General features: G+C 43.5%; 1 protein-coding gene across 1 annotated transcript in view; it reads left to right on the top strand.

Annotated features, from left to right (window-relative positions):
• LOC104909505 (CD63 antigen-like) overlaps positions 1-2,475 on the top strand; it is a 2,740-nt gene extending 265 nt beyond the window's left edge. Inside the window, exon 2 of the mRNA XM_019611161.2 lies at positions 1-2,475. Coding sequence (XP_019466706.2) covers positions 1-398 — 398 coding nt within the window. The 3' untranslated portion in view covers positions 399-2,475.
• Positions 2,476-19,485: the final 17,010 nt, after the last annotated feature.

Genomic DNA, 19,485 nt, shown 5'->3' with positions numbered 1-19,485 from the left:
ACATCGCGCGGGGCTTCCGGGAGGGGCTGCGCCAGGCCCTGAGCGCCTACGGCGAGGACGAGGGGAAAGCGGACGCCCTGGACGCTTTGCAGCACGCGTTGGGCTGCTGCGGTGTGGAGAGCTACCGGGACTGGCTCGCCTCGCCCTGGGCGCTCCAGCAGAACGCCTCGGTGCCGCTCAGCTGCTGCCGGGCCCGGCGGGGCTGCCCGCTCAGCTCGACCGGCGCACACGGCCTGCACCCTGAAGGCTGCTTCGGCAAGGTCTCGGCCTTTGTCAGCAGCAACATGTTCTGCGTTGCCACCGCTGCCCTGGGGCTGGCGGTGCTGCAGGTCGTCGGCATCGTGCTGGCTTGCCTGATGGCTGCCCGCGTCCCTGCTCGCGTTACCGCCCCGCACTGAGACCTCCCCAGGTCTGGCCCTTGTCACCTCCTGCTCCCTTCCTTCCCCTGGATCTGGGAGATCTGAGTGCGCCCCATCTGGAAAACCTCTTCATCGTCCCCATGTCACCCTTCCTCGCGGTCTGTTCCTCTGCTGCAGCCTGTGTCAGATATGACAACACCACAGGCATCTCCACAGCCTCTTGGAGCTGCCTCCTATCCTGGCTGTGTCCCCTGCGTGAAACCCTCCAGGTTTCCGCTTCCCCCTGGAGCCTCTGGGCACAGGGTGGAGAGCGACAGCATGGACAGACATCAGCCTCTTGGGCCAGATGGACAAGCTGGGTGACAGCTGAGCAGGTGTCTGGGTGATGTGAACAGACGGAGGTACTGAAATGGGAGCAAGAAAGAGGAGAAGGCCTGTGGGAGCAAGGCAGACATCTCAGCGTTTTATTGGGTGCGTGTTCTGAGACCAGGAGCTCCTGGAAGATCAGTGTCACTGGAATACTGGAGTGCACAAGTGGCATGTGGGGTCTGGGTGGGTCTGGGGACAGCCTCTGAGGGCTGCTTGTGGTCCCTGCAGCATGGGCCACACCACTGTGCTTCACTCTAGTGAGTTCCTTGCAAAGATGTCCAGATCTAGACATTTCCACCATAGGAATTATGAATGTAGCTAGCAAACCTGTAGAGAATTAGGTAAATGCCAACAAATGATAGCTGGAAAGGAAATCGTTGGTAACAGCTTGGGAGGGGAGAGTGGAGTGGATTTTTTCAGGGCAAAGGGGATTAGCAGTAGGGCCCAAGTAAAGAATGCACAGGAATGGAGAGTGAGGAAAACTAGATTTCATAGAAGTAAACTTCTGGCAGTGTTCCTGGGGTGAAGCCAGGGCAAAACTTGTATTTAACTCCCAAAGATTCTGATTTCAGGTATTTTTGCTGCTTGTAATTGTGAATTTAAAAATACCTGGAAATGCCACTATTTCTGTCTTTTGTGGTAGCAAAGCCCTTTTCTTGCTCTCTGCCAGTTTGCTTTTGTTTGAAAGAGGGACTGATTGGTCAGTTCTGTGATGAATTTGTCCAGTCTGTAGAACTGTAACTGTTTCTGATGTGGTGACAGTACTGTAATTTGGCCTGTTAATGACAGCCCCCAACCACATGAACTGCTCTCATAAAGGTGCAGTAGTTCTGTAGACCAAAACAAGCCAATGGTGGGGACTCTTGAAAAATGATGTTTTATGGGTGAGAATTTGCTCTGTCAAACAGAGTCATTTTGCTATTTGTATCTGTTGTAGTTTCCATGGAAATAAACAGGAGGCATTACTTTCAGAGACCTACACACAAGCAAAATTCTGCAAGGACCAGGGAATATCCAGCACTCTCAAGTGTTGCAGACTGCTTTTGCTGCTGGAGTCAGCAGTCTTCGGAGCCAGTTCTCTTGATCAAAGCGTACAAGATCAAAAATATAAAAACAGAAAGTTTTTATATACAGAATATATACAGAAATCATCTGTCCTGATGATTTATGTGTTTAAAAGTGTTAGGAGGAGTAAGATGCCCTCATCAGGAAGGTTTTCAGGGCTGTGCCTAAGTCACAAAGGTCTGTAGTATGCCTTTTGGGTGAGCAGTTCCAGTCAGCACAGATGGATGGAGCTTACAATTGTGGGTTATCAATTATGTTGTGCCTGGATGTTAGTCATGGTTTTATGTACCTTCCAATTGCTCCGATGTCAGGTGGCTACGTTAAGTAGCATGATAATCAGGTTTCAGGTAATGAGTGCAATGTAAACAGGTTTCTTATCCATTTGACAGTTCATCTGCATAGATGAACTCTGGATATGTGCTGGGAATTTCTCTTTTTAAGCAAATGTTTCATTCTTTTTAGTGCTGGTTTTTTTTATTGTTTCTTGTTTTAAATAATTTAATTGCCTTTGTTGTTTATGAATGTCCCTGTATGAACATGTTTTTCATGGTTTTTTTTGGAGTAGACACTAATGGAACTCTGCTGTTTTCTGAAAAATCACTGTCATTTTGTACAGTCTTAACAGTGTGCAAAAAGTGTAATTTGTATGAGGAACGGTACTTCAGAAATAAAGTAATGTTACAAGCAATACAAGTCACTGTCTGAGTCCAACTCAATACTTTGTGTACGTCTCTGTGTCATTCAGGTGCAAGCAAAATGAAGTGTACATTGAGATGCAAAGACAGAAGTATTTTTATTATTCAGAAAAATAAACAGTAAAGCAGAGATTATGGGGGATGTTGGAAAGCAACATGGACTTGCCCAGTATTTATGAGAACTGTCTTTGAATCAGTAAGCTTGGAAAGTTACAAGCATATTGCTCAGGTCTTTTTTAGGTTGCTCAGTTATTTCTGATGTTGGTCCAGATTGCATTATATGACAAGCAATGAGCAGTCAGAACGAAGGATGCTGGTGAAACCTGCTTGCTCTAAAACCTTGTGTTGATATTCCACTTCAGTGCATGTTTTGTTTTAAGCCATTTAAAGAAGTTTGAAACAAATAGGAGTGATAGGAGCCAACTGTAAGCGTACCACTGTGTGTTTGTGTGGTCGCCAGGCCTGAGTCTCAGGACATCACATTAATGTGATGAATAGCTGAAAATGGAAACTGCTCTACACGTGGTCTACTCTCACTGGAGTAGGAGAAACCTTGGTTACATATCCTTGTAACACTGCAGACTTCACAGAGTGGCTGTGAGGCCTCCTGGGCTGTTTATTGCTAGTTCAAGAATAATCAATCACAACATTAACTTTTGTAGATGAATGGGAGAAATGTCATTCTTTTCTAACTAACTCCCAGATGAGCAGATTCCCAGAAGCTATTAGAGTTGTCTCAATTTCTTTGTGCTCAGTGACCAAATTTTAATTTAAAAAATGTTTTAGATTCAATCTTATTTTTGTTCTGAATGGTCAGAACAGCTGTAACTGGAAAATGTTAAAGCAGATGGCCCCATTCAGGCCTCGATGCAGTATATAGTTGTCTTTTCTCATCCTCCTCTGGGCAAAGTTACTTAGACTTTAAGAAAGCCCGATCCCATCTTTTATAACTATGTTAGATGTGATTTGATCAATTAAAAAACATACCAAAATGGGGACAAGCTGTGTTGCAAGTGTAGAAACAACAGCGCTGTTGTTTGGACAAACTGAGATTTAGGATTAGCAGTGATAAGATTAGACCCCTGTTATGAAACAAGGACTATTTCATAACAGTGATCAAAAATACGACTAGCAAATTTCAGGGCTGTTTTGATCTTTTGCCTTACATCAGTTACTCAGCGTACTTGTGCATCACCGAGTTTCACTTTACAGATAGCTGGAATTAAAAATTAGCTTCTTAATGGATTGTGAACCTTAAAAAGAGATGGCATTCTTGGGTCTCTTTCTCATCACATCCCAAATTGTGTCTCAAACAGCTGACAAAAGACAAGTTGGAAGAGGCCAATGTAATTTGCTGAGAAACCAGTGAAACTTTATGAAGCAGTAGCAATATCAAAGAACATAATGTCTGCACGCTATCAAGCAAGATTTAAACACATATTTTCAGAAGCTTTAGATTTACTAATCAAATATGTGAGTTTGCACATTGACAAAAAAATAGGAGCTATTGAAGCATCATAATGTTCTGTCCACATTAGCTCTCATTTGCAGCAAACACTCACTACTGCCTATTGTTAATGATCTTAATCCATGCAATAGAATTTAGTTGAGAATCTTATCTGGGCCACATGATTAAACTTACCAAAGTAAGCATTATTTATTATTATTACTATTTCAAATGTTCTAATTATTCTAGAAAGATTTCTTAGAGCAATTTCTGTGAAGCTTTGCTTCTGCCTTTCTCCTGTTGTGCTAATGTCTAGAGTTGTTCTTAGGCCTCTTAGTACCTCTTCGGTACCAGCATTTTAAAATGGTAAGTTGTGCTCTGTAATAAAACCTCAGGAAAGGAGTCTTTCTTGTTTAGTGTTCATCATTTCTGATAGGTCCAGTTCTGCCAGCTCACAAGGGATGGAGGGCAGGGAGTATCTCTGGACAGTTCTAGGACTGACTGGAGTCTTGGGATTGACAATATCTTGTCCATAATATCCATGTCAGTAACAGTAGTCTTAATGATTTCTTACTATTCAGAGTGCATTTTCCATGGCCTTTCCTGTGCTGTTTGATTTCTTGACTTTAGATAGCGCTGTGTTGGGTTACTGCCACATTTTAGTAATTTACAGGTGACTAAAATAGTAGCATTGGGAAAATGTCCTCTGCAAGAAAGTGTTCTGCTTTCTGTGTTTTCAGCATTTCTAGCACTATATAAAGGAAATCTCTCTAGGTAATGAATGTCTTTTCTGTTGTTTTTAGATTTTTTGTTGTTGTTGTTGTTTATTGAAATGATGATACTTCCACATGATGAAGATCCCCTTGGAGGACCAGAACAGTGGTGTCCCTGCTGCTCATGCTGGCCTCTGCTGTGCTGAAGGTACTCCTGTAGCAGCTCAGCGCTGCGAGGGAATTCTCTGAGCAGAATTTGGGGCTTATCAGCACTTCAGTTTCCTGAAACTGCTTTTTTGATGTTTTCCTTGGTAACTGTGCTGGAGTCACGTCCCTTGCCATAGCGTGCTTTTCTCCTCTCTCCTCCAGGCTGTGCTGTTCTTGCCCAGGAACTGCTGGAGGAGGTGGAGGCTGTCTGCATTAGCACCGTGAGTTTTGATGCAGAGTTCAGATAAATAATCATCAAAGGAAAACATGAATCCACAACTAAATATACTTATCTCACGGCTGGAGACAGATCCGTTCACTGAAGCTGGTATAGAAAACAGCAGGCTGACTAGGCAAGAAGCAGAATTCTGAAAACAACTGCTCTACCTCTTTACAAGGACATTCATTTGTAATTCTGGGCAAAATTTCTCTATGACACTGTTGTCTCAGTAACTTGTTTCTGGAGCTTGCCTTCAAATCCTGTTCCATTTTGATAACCCATGAAGATATTGCAAAACACCCCACTAGTGTAGCACGTTCACACTTCCCTGTCCATTTTGCCTTCCCACATTTCTAGTGTTTCTTTTCTTATTCAGAGAATGCTTTTTCTATAATGATGTCTGAGTTAGGTTTCAGCAGCCTTTTAGGTCCCTCGAACCAACTCCTCTTTCTTTTGCACAGCTTCCCACCCCAGGAGTTGGACAGTCCTTCCAGGTCCGAGGTGCTGGTTGGACTGGTTTTTGAAAAGAAACCTCAATCTGCTGGCTTTAAGTAGCAGCAGCTTTTTAACCCTTAGCAGTCACCTTAATGTTTTTTAATCCTATGAAAAATTTGGCAGAAAGTCACACTTCAACACCTTTTCAGAGAGCTGTTTTTCTATGAGATATTTGTTTCTTATCAAAACAAAAGTGTACCACATACCCTGTTTATTGGCTTGTTGGTTGAGTTTGTTGTTGCTGTTGGTTTGCTGAGACGATAAAAATCTGTGAAATTTGGATAGAAGCTAAATTTAAGGAAATGAAGCGGCTTTGGGACCAGCTCAAGTGATTAATAAATGTAGATAATTATGTTTAGAAGGTACCACTGAGTGAACTCATCAGCAAATAAACTTGTCAGTGGATGTTTTCCAGCGAATGTGGAGGCAGAATTCGGGTCTTCCTTCCAGATGTATTCCAGACTCCCAGAAATTCATCTTCATGGCTTGAAAACAGCGTAGAGCTTAATTTTAAATCGCCTGATAGAAGTCATTGGAATGTATGCCCACCACTAAATTAACTGCTTACTACAGCTCTCCCTAACAAATAGAAATGGAGATGAAAGTGTTGTTTCGAAGCTTTCTGTCACACATTGTGTATGTTATGCTTCCAGTGTGTCAGGACATCATCCTTTATTTCCATTCTGTATGATGTTCTTTGTGTCCCTATGATGTTCACATTTATTTATGACTCAGTTTTTAGCTCAAGTCACTTGTCATCGTGTTCTTTTCCTTTTGGAGGAGGCGTAGCAGCAGTGTTGAAACACTATTCTTTCCTTGCAAGTAAAATTTCTCCAGTGCTTACTGTATGTCACTCTTAAAAAAAAAAAAAGGCAGTACTGTTTAACATCAAGCTTACACTGTACAGTATCTTTTTTGAGTTTGCTCATCTAAGCTTTATGAATGTAATTCCCCCACTGTTGCTTCCTCCCCAGTCTTTAATTATGAATCTGCAAGGACAACCAGGATACTGCCGGTCAGCTCCTTAGCAGTGACATTTTTGGGAATTGCATTTCCTTTGTTCTTCACCCTAGCTTTTGTCATATTGATTATTTCTAACTATCTGGTGTTTACATGATTTCAGGACAGTACTATTCTGTATCAAATAAAATTTAAAATGTATTTGACTCCTTACATCTCAGATAGGTTATCTTTAATTTAAGTTGGAACTCTTTTCCAAAGCAGGTTGGCACAAAGCTGGAAACCACTGGGAACTTAAAATCAGACTTCAGAAGCAGGATCTTTAGGTTCTTTTCTTTTATAGTACCATTGATAGAGACCTATATACATGATTATAAAAAGTACGACCATGCAGTCTATACAGTAGTGTGTGCACATCTCTGTATATCACTTGGCCTTGGGTCAGCCACTAGGCACGATGGCTGGACTGGCAGAAACAGAGAGTTAACTGCCTTCCAGGCTTTCTGGAAGGGCTCTGCCCTTCTTCTGCAGTAGGGCCAGGACAATCAGTAGGGTATGAACTGAGTTCTTGGAAAGGAGAAAATGGCATTACTGTGAATATCTGTGAATATCTGGCATTGCTGAGAATATTTCCAGGCTGGATGTGGCTCTGGGCAGCCTGGTCTAGTGGTTGGTGACTCTGCACATAGCAGGGGGGTTGAAACTAGATGATCACCATAGTCCTTTTCAACCCAGGCCATTCCATGATTCTGTGAATATGTGTGCCTACACAGCTCGCTTTGGGCTCTCCTTGCTCAGACAGAAATCTTGTTATGGAAAGCAGAGTCTTTTTGTGGCATTTGTTGTCTAGCTGCATTAAGATGCCTGGTTCTGATCAGGGTGTACATTGGAAGTCCTTACAGCCAAGATATTATCAGAGATTGGTTTCATTCAGTGGTGCATTCCAGGTAAGTCAGCAGGATCTAAGCATGTGGCAACAGCAGTCTGTCAGAGCTGTACCAGCCTTGAAAGGAGATGAGTGTGTTCAGGACAGGTGACTTTTCAGGTTGTGACGTGTGGCATTACCTGGGATACTGACTTCAAGCAAGCTACCGATGAGAGTGGATGTCAGTCTGATTCCTAAACTTGGGGTTAGTCTACAGTTAAGAGTGGGGGCAGTTCTCCTACATGCTTTCTGAGATCTCCTTCAATAAATGTGCTCTGACGATACAGCTGGTGTCTCTGAAAGTAGCCAGCTGTAATACAGTGTAGTAGCAGGAGAATCCTTATCATTGCTTGTGCTGGTCACAGCAGCATTCCTCTTCAGTGATTCTCCCTGAATTTAATCTGTGAAGTGCAGTGCAGTGTTACTGAGCTGTACAGCAACAGGAAAAATGAAGTGTTTCCATTTGTCTTTCCACAAATGTATTGGATGGACAGACACCTCATGTGAAGAATGCATCCTCATCTGCAAGAAGAAATCAGACATCACTGTCCATCCCATCACAAACCCCCAGATCCACGTTCATTTATGCAGGACTTGTAGGAGTAGCAATTTTTTGGTGCTGTATTTTTATAGTGTGTATAAACAGAAAACTCCACATGAAGTAGGTCAATGGCTGTGTCATGCTGATACTGTGAGAGATCATAGCTGGTGTGAAGGCTGTTAACTGGCGTGGATGGGCATATGTTCAGAAATAAGAAGCTACTCTGAAATGGGATTGCTGACTGAGGATGTCAATTCAGCAGAGTAGGCACTAGAGATGAGAAGAAACTGTGAAATCATTCTCCTTAGGATTTCTTTCGAAGTCCATTGCTTTAGAATTTTGTTCCATTTTTAGTTTTGCAGAAGAGGACCTGGCAGCTGTGGAGGATGAATCAAACAAGAGCCAGCAGTATGCCCTTGCAGCAAAAGTGGCTAACCATGTCATGGACTGTATTTAAGTGTAGCCAGCAGGTTCAGAGAAGTTGATTGTCTCTGGGATTCATGAGGTTGCATCTGGAGTGCTATATCTGGTCTGGTTTCAGATGAGAAGGAGTTGACCAGCAGGAACTTATCTGAATGAAGGCCACCAAGATAGTGTGGGAGCTGGAGAGCTGGAGAGCTTGACAGATGAGGAGAGACTGAGAGAACTGGGTTTGTTCAGCCTGGAGAGAAGAAGACTTGGCAGCCGGTCACATTGCTGTCCTCCCCTGTCTTGTGGTATTTTAGGATACCCAGTATGGAGTTCTCTGAATATCAGAGCTGTATACATTGGCAGATCCTGCACTCTGGTCACACAGTGGTCGCTCATTGAAACTGAGACACGATAGTCACACCTCAGGACTGAGGCAAAACTAATGAGAAAAAAAACAACCCTTAGATGAGCAGACATAGTCTGTAGGATACACGATTGGGCAGTCCCAGCACCACTCCACCAGATATATCCTAGCAAACTATCATTACTTACAAGAAAGATGAATGTTTAATTTCAGTCCCACTATGTCAGGGACAAAAAGCAGTGATTGTTTCACTACCTTATCCAGCCATTTCAGGACAATTCAGTTCATATTTATGTCCAGAGATTTTTTACATCATTCATCACCTTCCTGTTCCTATTCTCGAGGCAGGCTGGCTGAGTGGAGCGGTGCCAAGAGGAGGCACTCCATATGAGGGCTACAAGTTCCCATTGTGCAGTTGTCCTTCCCTCACCCGCTCTTATGGAGGTTTTCCATTTAGAAGGGGCTGAAGAAGTCTAGCTTAGCCAGGAGCAAAGGCCCAGAGGAACCCAGGACAGACATCCCAGCTGGTGAGTCTCCATGGCTCAGTGAAGTGCTGTGTAAATCTGCCAGCCTGGGCCGCAAAGCTTCCTGTCTAGCTGGGGCAGAGCACACACTGGCATTGCTAACCCTGCTCTGGCTGCAGCGATGGCTCCCATGGAGCTAACTGAAGCATCTCTGCATGCCACTTCTGAGGTTTACTCACTGTGGTCACCAGCCTGGATGAGTCTGTACTCATTGTGTACAGAGTCAAACTGCTGGTTTATGGAAGGGCTGGATCACACTTCAGGAGAAACATAACCAAATGCAGAACAATAGCCACTGAATAGTAACAGATGTGGCTAGAGCAGTCAAGTGTTCTGGATGCCTAGCCTCAGCACGCAGCTGCTTTTGGACCAGCATATAGCTAAAAGTGCAGTCCTGCATTTTTATTTTCAGTGTCATGGGAACGTGTTACATACTCTGAAGAGGCCAGGATAAATGCCAGTTACAAATGTGTTATAAATCCAAAGCCGGTAAGAAAAATCTCAATATCGAATATATGCTGCAAATTTTTTTGGCACCTTTCAGTTACGTTTTATTTACATTAAGCTTCAGTAGAATGGTTGGGAAGTTGCAGTGTGATGCTGTGATGCATCGTATCACCACTTACTAAGCAGCATGCCTTGAGGCTGTTGTTGAGTATTTTTATTTGTGTGGGCACATTTTAGAAAGCAGGAGATCATAGGTGTCAGATCATAGGAGACGCCCTTAGGCACAGTGCTGAACGATACTGCTCACTGAGATGATGCACTTCTGGAAGCAGGACACGACTGGAAGGCTGACACGGATCTTGGAAATCTGGGGTGCCAAAAACTGAAACCATCTCAAAGTAAAAGGCACCACAAATCCCTTCTTTGCTGTGGCAGTGCCCTGTTACATTCTCAGCAGGAGTAAAGCTAGCCCATGAAATCAAATTAGTAATTTTTAAAATAGGAAATAAGAAGTAGGAGAAGATAAATATTTTAGTTTACTATTTGAAGTTTGGAAGAAATAGAGTAATTCAATAGGTTAGTGGGCCATTTCTGATTATAAAGATAACTCAGAAACATGAATATTGTGTGACACTGTGTAGCTTAAGTTTAGCTCTTCAATCCCAGGAACCTTTCCATCATGCTCTTGTATAATGATTTCCTGTTTTATTGTTCTGTATTTTAAACAAACTTCTCTGTATAGAACATGCAATTACCAGCTTCAAAATCCACCTTTTGTTGAAATAAATAGGGAACATAAAGCCCCTTATGTAAAGACCAGGCAAGAAGTTATTCACTTAGCTCCCATTTCTGGGCAGAGCATCTGACATGTTCTATAAAGGTGACTGTAAGAAAACGTTTGCACTTTGACAGAGCAGGTCATTAGTGGATAGTAATGCCATTTCTGGCAGTCAGAGCATGACACTGTAGTAAAGTTAGGCTATGTTTTTCTTTTGCAAACCACTGTCTTGTATTCCGTGATGATATGATGAATATAAAGGCTCCAAACAGCAGGCAGGTGTGGTAGGTTGGAGAGGTCACTGCAGTGCCTGCCAGTGTTGTTTGTCATTTAGATCAAAGTGGTGCACAGGCCCCTTTTCACACAACAGAGAAACATCAGTGTGATATAATTCTATTGGATATTCTGGAGCTGACATAAATATTTTGCTTGATGCAGGCATTGGTCAGCTCTTTCAAATGTCCCATTCCCTTTCTAGAGGTGATCAGACAAAGCAATTGGTATTTATCCAGCGGGCTAGGATGGGCTGTTACAGCCTGATGTTGGTATGTTGATTTTCAGACAATGTATTTATTAATGTTATTGAAAAGAACAGAAACAGCTTTAAGGTTATAGGAACTATAGGAATCCAAGGGGTGGATCAGGCTGGTGAATACCTCGCAGAATTCTTGTAGAGCTGTGGGAAGCCAACCCCAAAGCCCCTGCAGAACAAAGGCAGGCCCCAGCTGTCTTTTGCAGATCCCAGCTCGGAGCATTGCCAAAGCAAGACAGCTTTGGATTCAGAGGGCAGCAGACCTGTGTGTCTCATAGGCTTCTTACTGAAGAGCCTTGTACCTTGTAATGAGGGGAAATAGCACAGAGGAAGCCAGGCTGAGCCCAGCTGGCTGCCTGCTCCTGCTGGGTCTCTGCAGACCCACCCCTGCTCCCTATAGGTTCTCCATATTGAAGCAGTTCCTTAAAGGTGTTACAATACCACACATCTATACAATGGCTTTTCCCAACTTGCATTTTGTTCTCTGATCTGAAAAAAAAAGAAAAAAAAGAAAAAAAGAAAAAAAGAAAAAAAGAAAAAAAGAAACCACCACTTTCCTGTTTCATTAATCTAAAGTTTGACCCTTTCTGTGCGTGCAATTTTACTGCATGTATTTCTTTCCCCTAGAGATGAGTGCCTTTGCCCTGTTGCTAGCACTTTCCAGACTAATACACTTTTGGAAAATTTGGGCTGTAAATGCCAGCAAACGTCCTTTAATTTCATGGGTCACTTACACTGGTGTTCAGGCATGACATTGTTAAATACCCATCATTTCAGTGACTGACCTTGCTCATCTGAAAATATGCAGTTAAAAGGAATTTCATCTTTCTTGCAGCTAGAGGCACGAGTGATGAGGAAAAGCCCTGCCCCCAGCAGTGCTGCAGATACATGCTGTACATGGGCTGCCACCTCCGCTCGGTTTTTGTTACCTGGAGACATTTATACCAGTTGTGAAACTGGTCTCATTGCACATCTCTATCGATTTGTACCAAATCAAGTATTGGAGTTTAGCTTCAGACTGATCTTCAACAAGAAGTTGCCTAGGAAAAACTTCGTTTCCCTGAGAGTTGCTGGAGTCACCGGGTGTCTGTAAGGACACTTTGCTACTTTGGAGCAGAGAAATGTGACAGACTGCACGGGGATGCAGAGCCCCTGAGTAAGCGCAGGGCTGAGCTGCTGGGTGCAGGCAGGTGCCTTGGTGCCACCCAGAGGTGCTGCCTGTGCAGAGCCCGCCCCAGCCGTGCTGCTCCTCCCCACAGCCTCTGCATCTGCTCTTTTCTGTCTGTTCTCCATCATTCACTCGTGCCCTGTGATGGAAACGCTCTGCTGCTTTCAGTCACTAAAGCATTCTGCTGGGACTTAACCGAGCTGCTCTGTTGGCATTCAGTCCCAGCTCATTTTCTCTGGGTATAATTACAGCCCACTCGTCTCCACTGCCCCTGTGACTGCACTTGGAAATTCTGTCTCTGCTTCCTATCAGAAAAGCCATTTCACTTCACTTGAGGTGATTGTGCTTCACAAGTGGGTGAAGTGATTTCTGAACACAGCATGAAAGCGCATTCAGCTGAGGGTTACTTTGCCTGTTTACAGGCAGAACGCAGTGGTTGTGTTGGTCAGCAAAGGAGGTGGAAGCTGAAGCTTTCCAGGCACACGTCTGCGAGGCATCTGGCTGATAACAGAAAGTAAAGTTATCCCTCTTTTTCTGAAAGCCGGCCCTTTCCCCTGGCAAGGTAAATCCAATTACGGTAACTGCACTGATTTCATTGCAGTGCCACTGGGAGCACTCTAAATCCATGAAGGAAACACAAAGCACACTTGGCAGATATGTGGAAAGTAATCGCAAGCTCTTTCTGTGCAGTATTAATATATTATTTATCAAAGCTGCAAAGCTTCCTTGCCAGTCAGGGCTGAGTGCTTACAGCCTCACATGGCTTGCAGTGGCCAAAGAAGCGCTGCTGCTCGCCACCAGGAGAGCATCTCTTTGTAGCAGCCTTTGTAAAAGGAGAATTTCTGCCCATCTATCCCTGGCATTAATTTGAATCCTGTTACACGAGCTCTGTGGGAATATACTTTCTTTATTTCTGTCACATGCAGTTAAGATAGTTTTGGATTTAATTTTGAAATCGCATAGAAGGTGATACCACTTTCAAGCATGTATTTGCTGATTCTTATATCTACCTTCAGGCAAGGCTTGAATGTTAATTGCTCTCATTGGGTGAATGTATAATTAATGCAATATGCAACTAAGGTAATGCCTAATTAATTGCTCTTGTAGCTCATTTAGGAAGCCTGTTATTGATACTAGTACCTGGATAACAGCTGAGATTGTAACAAATACTTTTTATTAAAACCAGGCTAGATGGAGTTAACAAATTGAAATATTTTATCTCTTTTAGTGACATTAATAATGCATTCTGTAGGAATATTAACCAACAAAATCGGACTTTTAATGAGTATAGTTAGGATTGGTTTGTGTTCAGGCTTGCTAAGTCACGTCGGAAGTGTCAGCTTTTGGATTAATTTATCAGAGGAAATAGATGGTTGCTCATTTCTGAGCCTTTCAGTTCCATTTCTGTGCGTTGACTGTGATCAAATGCAATTTTGAAGATAATGGAGATGTTTCTACATGTAGCTCCCATTTACACTATTAAAGTCTCCAGGGGATAGAGGGAGGAGCTGCTGTGAGCCTGTTAGAAACACTCTTTGTGTATTGTTTGTAGGAAAGGTACACTGTGTATTCTTACACATGCACACAACACTGGTGGCTGAGCAGACCTGCTAGACTCCCATCAGGTAACATGTGAATATTGAGCAGCTTTTTAGCTCAAAGTAATTCAGACTGCAGGTTCTGAATTTGTTCTCTGTCTTAATTAAAGCATCAGAACAATTGGCTACAATTTTTTTTCTCGTTGCAAGTTCAGTACTGATCAGGCAAGGTGATGGAAAAGCATTGGGCCATAAGGAAAGGAGGAGAGACCTCTCCATTTTGAGGTTTTTATCCACTGATAAAAAAAATGTCCAACTACATTTTAATTGTATATATTTTTCTAGGAAATGAAAGGGCTGAGCTGAAGTCTACGCTTCTTATCAGTTATTGGAAAAAAAGTGAAATTGCTGCAGCCTTTGCACCACTGGATATCAGTATAATTGCCTGTGCTTGTGTTCCACCCTTTAGGTCTCAGTGGAGGAGATGGGTTTTTTTTAAGGAGCCTCAGCCATCAGAGCACTGCTGGAACGACCTGCAGGTGAGACATTTGCCTGCTTCCATCCTTCTTCGGGAGTCCCAAAGCAGCCCCTTGGCAACAGAATCACTCACAATAAACCCACCAAGCTCCCTCAGGCCTCCACCCATCAACCCCCTTCTCCAGTGTCAGTTATCCACACGTCAGCGCTCTGTTGAAGAAAAAAGGGTGATGCAGGAAGGTCATTAATAACTTCTTTCAGACTCCATCTGCATCTCTATGGCCCCAAATTATGTTTCAGCTGTGTACCTGAAGTATAGGCTTCCACAGACCATGTCTGCCATAAAGGCCCATCAGCAGACAGCATTCCTGCAGCCATGGTCCTTCTGAGCACTGGGACAAAGATATTTGCTGCCCCATCCCACTGATCACAGAGTTCATCCTAACTGCCCCACAGAACTCAGCTTGGCAAAGGAAACAGCTCCTCGTCCAACCCAGGTGATTGGGATATAAACAATTCAGGCTAATTTAAAGGACGGTTGACTCCATTTCGCTTGTAAACCTTTTGTATTTGAACTCTCCAATTAAAAGGGAAGGATTCAATATATCAGAATAAAAGCAGATATATTTTAACATTTCAGATGGCAATTATGGGGGCTATCAAGAGGAAGATGTTTTAACAGAAACATTTGGAGGTAATGTATCATCAGCATAATGGTTTTGCTAAATATTAGGAGTTATTGCTCCAGGAATGAGAGATAATGGGACCAGCATATACTCATTACCTAGTGCACAGGGAAATCTATTAGCTGACTGCCAACCTTCTAACAGAATCAATGTGATCTTATTCATATGTTTGCTGCTTAATTAACATTCAGAGGAAAGAAAATGGAAATGATGCTATAAAATCCTCCATTTGTATTTAGGTACACGAACAACTTCTATGCCATAAAATCTTTATGTGTCAGCCATCCACACTTAGCAAGTCTTATCAGTGTTTCTCGAGAGCCAAATGCTTTGAGGTTTTGCTTCTGCTGTAAATCAGTGGAGGAAGCATCATTAAGCCTAACTATTTGTGTAGTCATGTATTATTCTTAACCTGACAGATTACTCAGCGCAGTCAAAGCGTATTTGGGCACATTTGGTATTGCTTATTATCAAGTCTTTGACTTCCTAAGCAAAACTAACAGATTAACATAAAACATTGCAATGGTGATACTGGTGTTCTTGTCTCTACGGAGTTTCCTAATGGAGTCAATCCCACAGAACACAAGTTTTCCTTTTAAAAAGGACTATGAACAATTACATTTTGACTAGAAAATAAGGACATAGCTTCACAAAACTGGCAGGAAGGGCAGTCTGTAACAATAAGCCTTGTACATGTGTCCATTTGGTAAAGCAAAGCTTGTTCTTCGGTGAGAACAAGGGCATCGTTCAACACTGAGTGTGGGATAAGGGTACGTGTGCAGTTACCACACAGAGATAGTGAGTGCACTGTGAATCCACAGTGCAATTTAACTCCACGGCACTGAATTACTGGCTGATGAAGAAGTAGCCAGTAAAACCCAGGCGTGGTATCTGTAGGAATTGGCTTTAGAATAGTTTTCATGCGCAGAGAAGGATATAGAGAAGAAGGAGGGCAGTGTTACAGAAGGCAGCCTGGCAGGCAGGGTCCTGGGAGAAAACTGTGGACTTTGGTTGAAGGGAAAGGAGGGAGAAATAAGTTACTGAGTAACTCCAGTGAAAGATATCATGACTGCACAGCCTTTGTGTATGACTTGCTGGCATGTGATTGTTGCCTTTGGTTGCTTTGGGCCCTGACTTAGCTGCCTTGTGCTCATTGCCTGCTCTCTTTTGAGAGCAAACAGGTCAGGTAAGCTCTTTGGTGCCCTATATACTGTATGTACAGGCAGCAGCTTTCATTTCTTACTGTGTGATGCTTTGGCCTGCAGGAACAAAGTGGGCAGGCCTCCAGCCTCAGAGGGTGTGTTTAAACACTGGTGCCTCCTCAGAAGCAGTGCAAAGGCTTCTTGGCCTGCGTTACTAGTCTGTGTCACCTGCCAAGAATTACTGCTCCTCAAACACGGGGTACTGATATGAATTAGCAAGTTATCTCATCAGATCAGTTGTTGGGGAAGTTTTTCACTGAGAGGGCGGTGAGGTCCTGACATAGCTGCCCTGAGAAGCTGTGGGTACCCCATCCCTGGAGAAACTCAAGGCCAGGTTGGATGGGGCCCTGGCAGCCTGAGCTGCTGGGTGGCAGCCTGCCCGTGGCGCTGGGTTGGGACTGGACAATCTTTGAGGTCCCTTCCAACCCAAGCCACTCTATGATTCTCATCAGAAGTCTCCTGCCTTAATGTTGCACGTGTAACCTGTCATCAAGAGTCTTGTAATCTATTGTTAGCCCCAGCAAGAAACAGTGAATTATACATCATAATTTGTTACGCAACTTAGAAATTAGATAATCTTCCATGGATTTTGTTTGCTTAATTTTAATGCTTAGGCTAAAAAAAATCAAAACTCAAATTTGCATTTGCAGTAAAAATAATGTTTCTATTTTAATATGAAATTGCTGGGGAAGTTAGTATGATATACAACATTAAGTTTTGATTTCAACGATGTAAAGCCTAGGGCCAGAACCTCCAGAGGAGATACTTGGTCTGTGGGAAAAGAGAGGAGTTTTCCTCCTGCGTACATTTCATTTGACAGCCCACAATTCCTCTGGTGTTTCCCAGAGTCTGCGTAACATAAACCTTAACGTACATAGTCGAAGAGAAAATGAGGAAAAGAAAACGCTCTTGCTTTATAGGCACAAATCTCTTTCCAAGACATTGCTCTTGGTTCTGCACTTGGTTCTTATTCTGTGGTTACTTTAAAATGAGACTTAGCTTAAACAAAAGGTCTTATGGCAGCAGTCCAGGCCTGCCTGGCACTTGAGAAGAAACTGATGATTTAGGGCAAATTAAGCAGTGGCAGGACGAGCCAGCAACTCATAAATAAAGACAGATTTGCAGAGAGATCATTTTGATTGCTGGTGTAGAACATTCTGACAAATCTGAGGGACAGAAGTTAAACAGACCTTTGCAAAGATAAGAGAATATATAGAGAAAAATACATATTTGCACATATGTTTTAGCGTTGGCTTTTCCCAGGTGGACTCTCCCTTTCCACAGCAGTCCCCTGATTTCACATGGTCTGAGAGTGGCTGCCAGGAGGGCAGTGGGCTGCGATGGGAACTGGAGTTGGGGGTCTGCATGATGGCAGAGACTTCAGGTATCTTGAATACAGTCCCTGTTACTGCCGTCATCTGCCTGCCTAGCTGAAATGTTAGATTTGTTGTTGTTTCAGTGTGAACAAATACTACTCTGTGAGACTTTGTCTATGAAGGATGTTTGCTGTGCACCAGAGAAGCAGCAGGTGCTGTGTGGGAGCGGCATTTTCCAGCTCAGCTTCTTTGTCCTGGCTGCTCCTGGTCACAGAATGACAGAGGGGCTGAGGCTGTGGGCCCTCTGGATCCATCTGCCCAACCCCTGCTCCAGTAGGGACATCCAGAGCAGGATGCTCAGGCCCACATCCAAGAATTTGAAGAGATCTCCATGGAAGAGACGCCACAGCCTCTGGGCCAGTGCTCTGTCACCTACACAACACATCAGTACTTCCTGCTGTTTAGATGGAATCTCCTATGTTCCAATTGGGACCTTTGCCCCTTGTCCTGGCATTGGGCACCACTGAAATGAGTTTGGCTCCATTCTCTTTGCACCCTCCTTCAGCTATTTATGAGCACTGATGATATCTCCCTGTTCTTCCTCCAGGCTGAACAGGCCCAGCTCCCTCAGCCCCTCCTCACAGGAGAGCTGCTCCAATCTGTTTGTCATCTTTGTGGCCCTGTGTTGGACTCTCCCCAGTATCTCCATGTCTGTCTTGTACTGAGGAGACCAGAAATGGTGGCAGTACTCCAGGTGAGGCCTAACTACTGCTGAGAGCAAGGATCACCTCCCTTGACCTGTGGGCAATACTTTGCCTAATTTAGCCAGGGTACCTGCACACTTCTCACTGACAGGTTTACCCTCTGAAGCAGCCCTTTGCTTTTGCTGCACGTTTCATCAAGTCTTCCTCTTTTGGACTATTAACCTCTCTCACACTCTGGCTTATTTTTTCCGTGGTTTTGAGTACCCCTTTACGTTGTGTAGGCCTTTCCAACAACAGGGTAAACCTGTCAGTGAGAAGCGTGCAGGACTGTATGTATAGGACAAAGAGTACAGAGGTTTCCTGGTTCTCATTCTGGCACGTCTTCTACCCAAGCTTTCGTGGATGAACACATCCGTCACTTCACAAAGGAAGTTCTTGAGTTGCTCCCAGGAGCTCTTTCTCTCAACAACAAAATGTCCCCATCTGCCCCCTCGCTTTGCTCCCCATGCCCCACTTCTTGTTCCTGAGCAACAACTGAAGTTACTCTCATGACACACTGCAAAAGCTCCAAGACCAAAAACAGTAGAATCTGTTAAGCACACAAACTTTCTTTACAGGCAGGCATCTGCAGTAGTGCAGAGGGGGGAGTTTCTATCTTATCTCATGCAAGACATCAGATTTTGCTTACAAAGCATGCATTCCTCTCCCAGGGATTTATTGTGCACTGCCTGGATGTGTTTTTGGAAAGACTGACTGGTGAATGCCATGAGCCCTAAGATTATAAAGCAAAATGATTTCTAGTTAACCAATAGAGCCAGTAAACTTCTTTGCTCTTAAGCCCAGTAGGAGTCCCAGAACTTCTTTCAGATTAAGCTGGCTCTGGCTCCGGGCTAATTCATCCTGTGAATAAGCAGCAAGTCAACAAAGCATTAAGTCAGAACATCAGTAACCACCCAGGACAGCAGGATCAGCTGGGTAGCATTTCGCTGAATGTGACCTGCGGAACCCTGAGGTTCTCATTGGTGTTGTGGTGGAGTCATTCGTAAATTTTTCTGTTTGCACAGTGTTGCAAAATTGCTAAGCAATGCCTTAAAACTGCTCAGAGAACAGCAAATGCTGAAAATTTGTTGCTTGTAAGTAATGCACATAGAATGTTTTCCCATTAGTTATAGTCTGTTTACAGGCAGAGTGGAATGTTCCTCATTAAAAGCCAGAAAATATTGGAAGGTGTCTGAAAAATAATTGTTCTGCTTAAAACTCCTATTGTGCTCTGAGGCTTGTGCTTTAGCAGAGCAATTTTACTGAGAAAACCCATTGTTTCTTTAAAGAAAAACATCCCGTG

The sequence above is a fragment of the Meleagris gallopavo genome, chromosome 1 (genome assembly GCF_000146605.3).
Source record: "Meleagris gallopavo isolate NT-WF06-2002-E0010 breed Aviagen turkey brand Nicholas breeding stock chromosome 1, Turkey_5.1, whole genome shotgun sequence".
Classification (NCBI taxonomy): domain Eukaryota; kingdom Metazoa; phylum Chordata; class Aves; order Galliformes; family Phasianidae; genus Meleagris; species Meleagris gallopavo.
The sequence above is the reverse complement of the archived record's forward strand: the minus strand, read 5'-3'. Positions and strand labels throughout refer to the sequence as shown.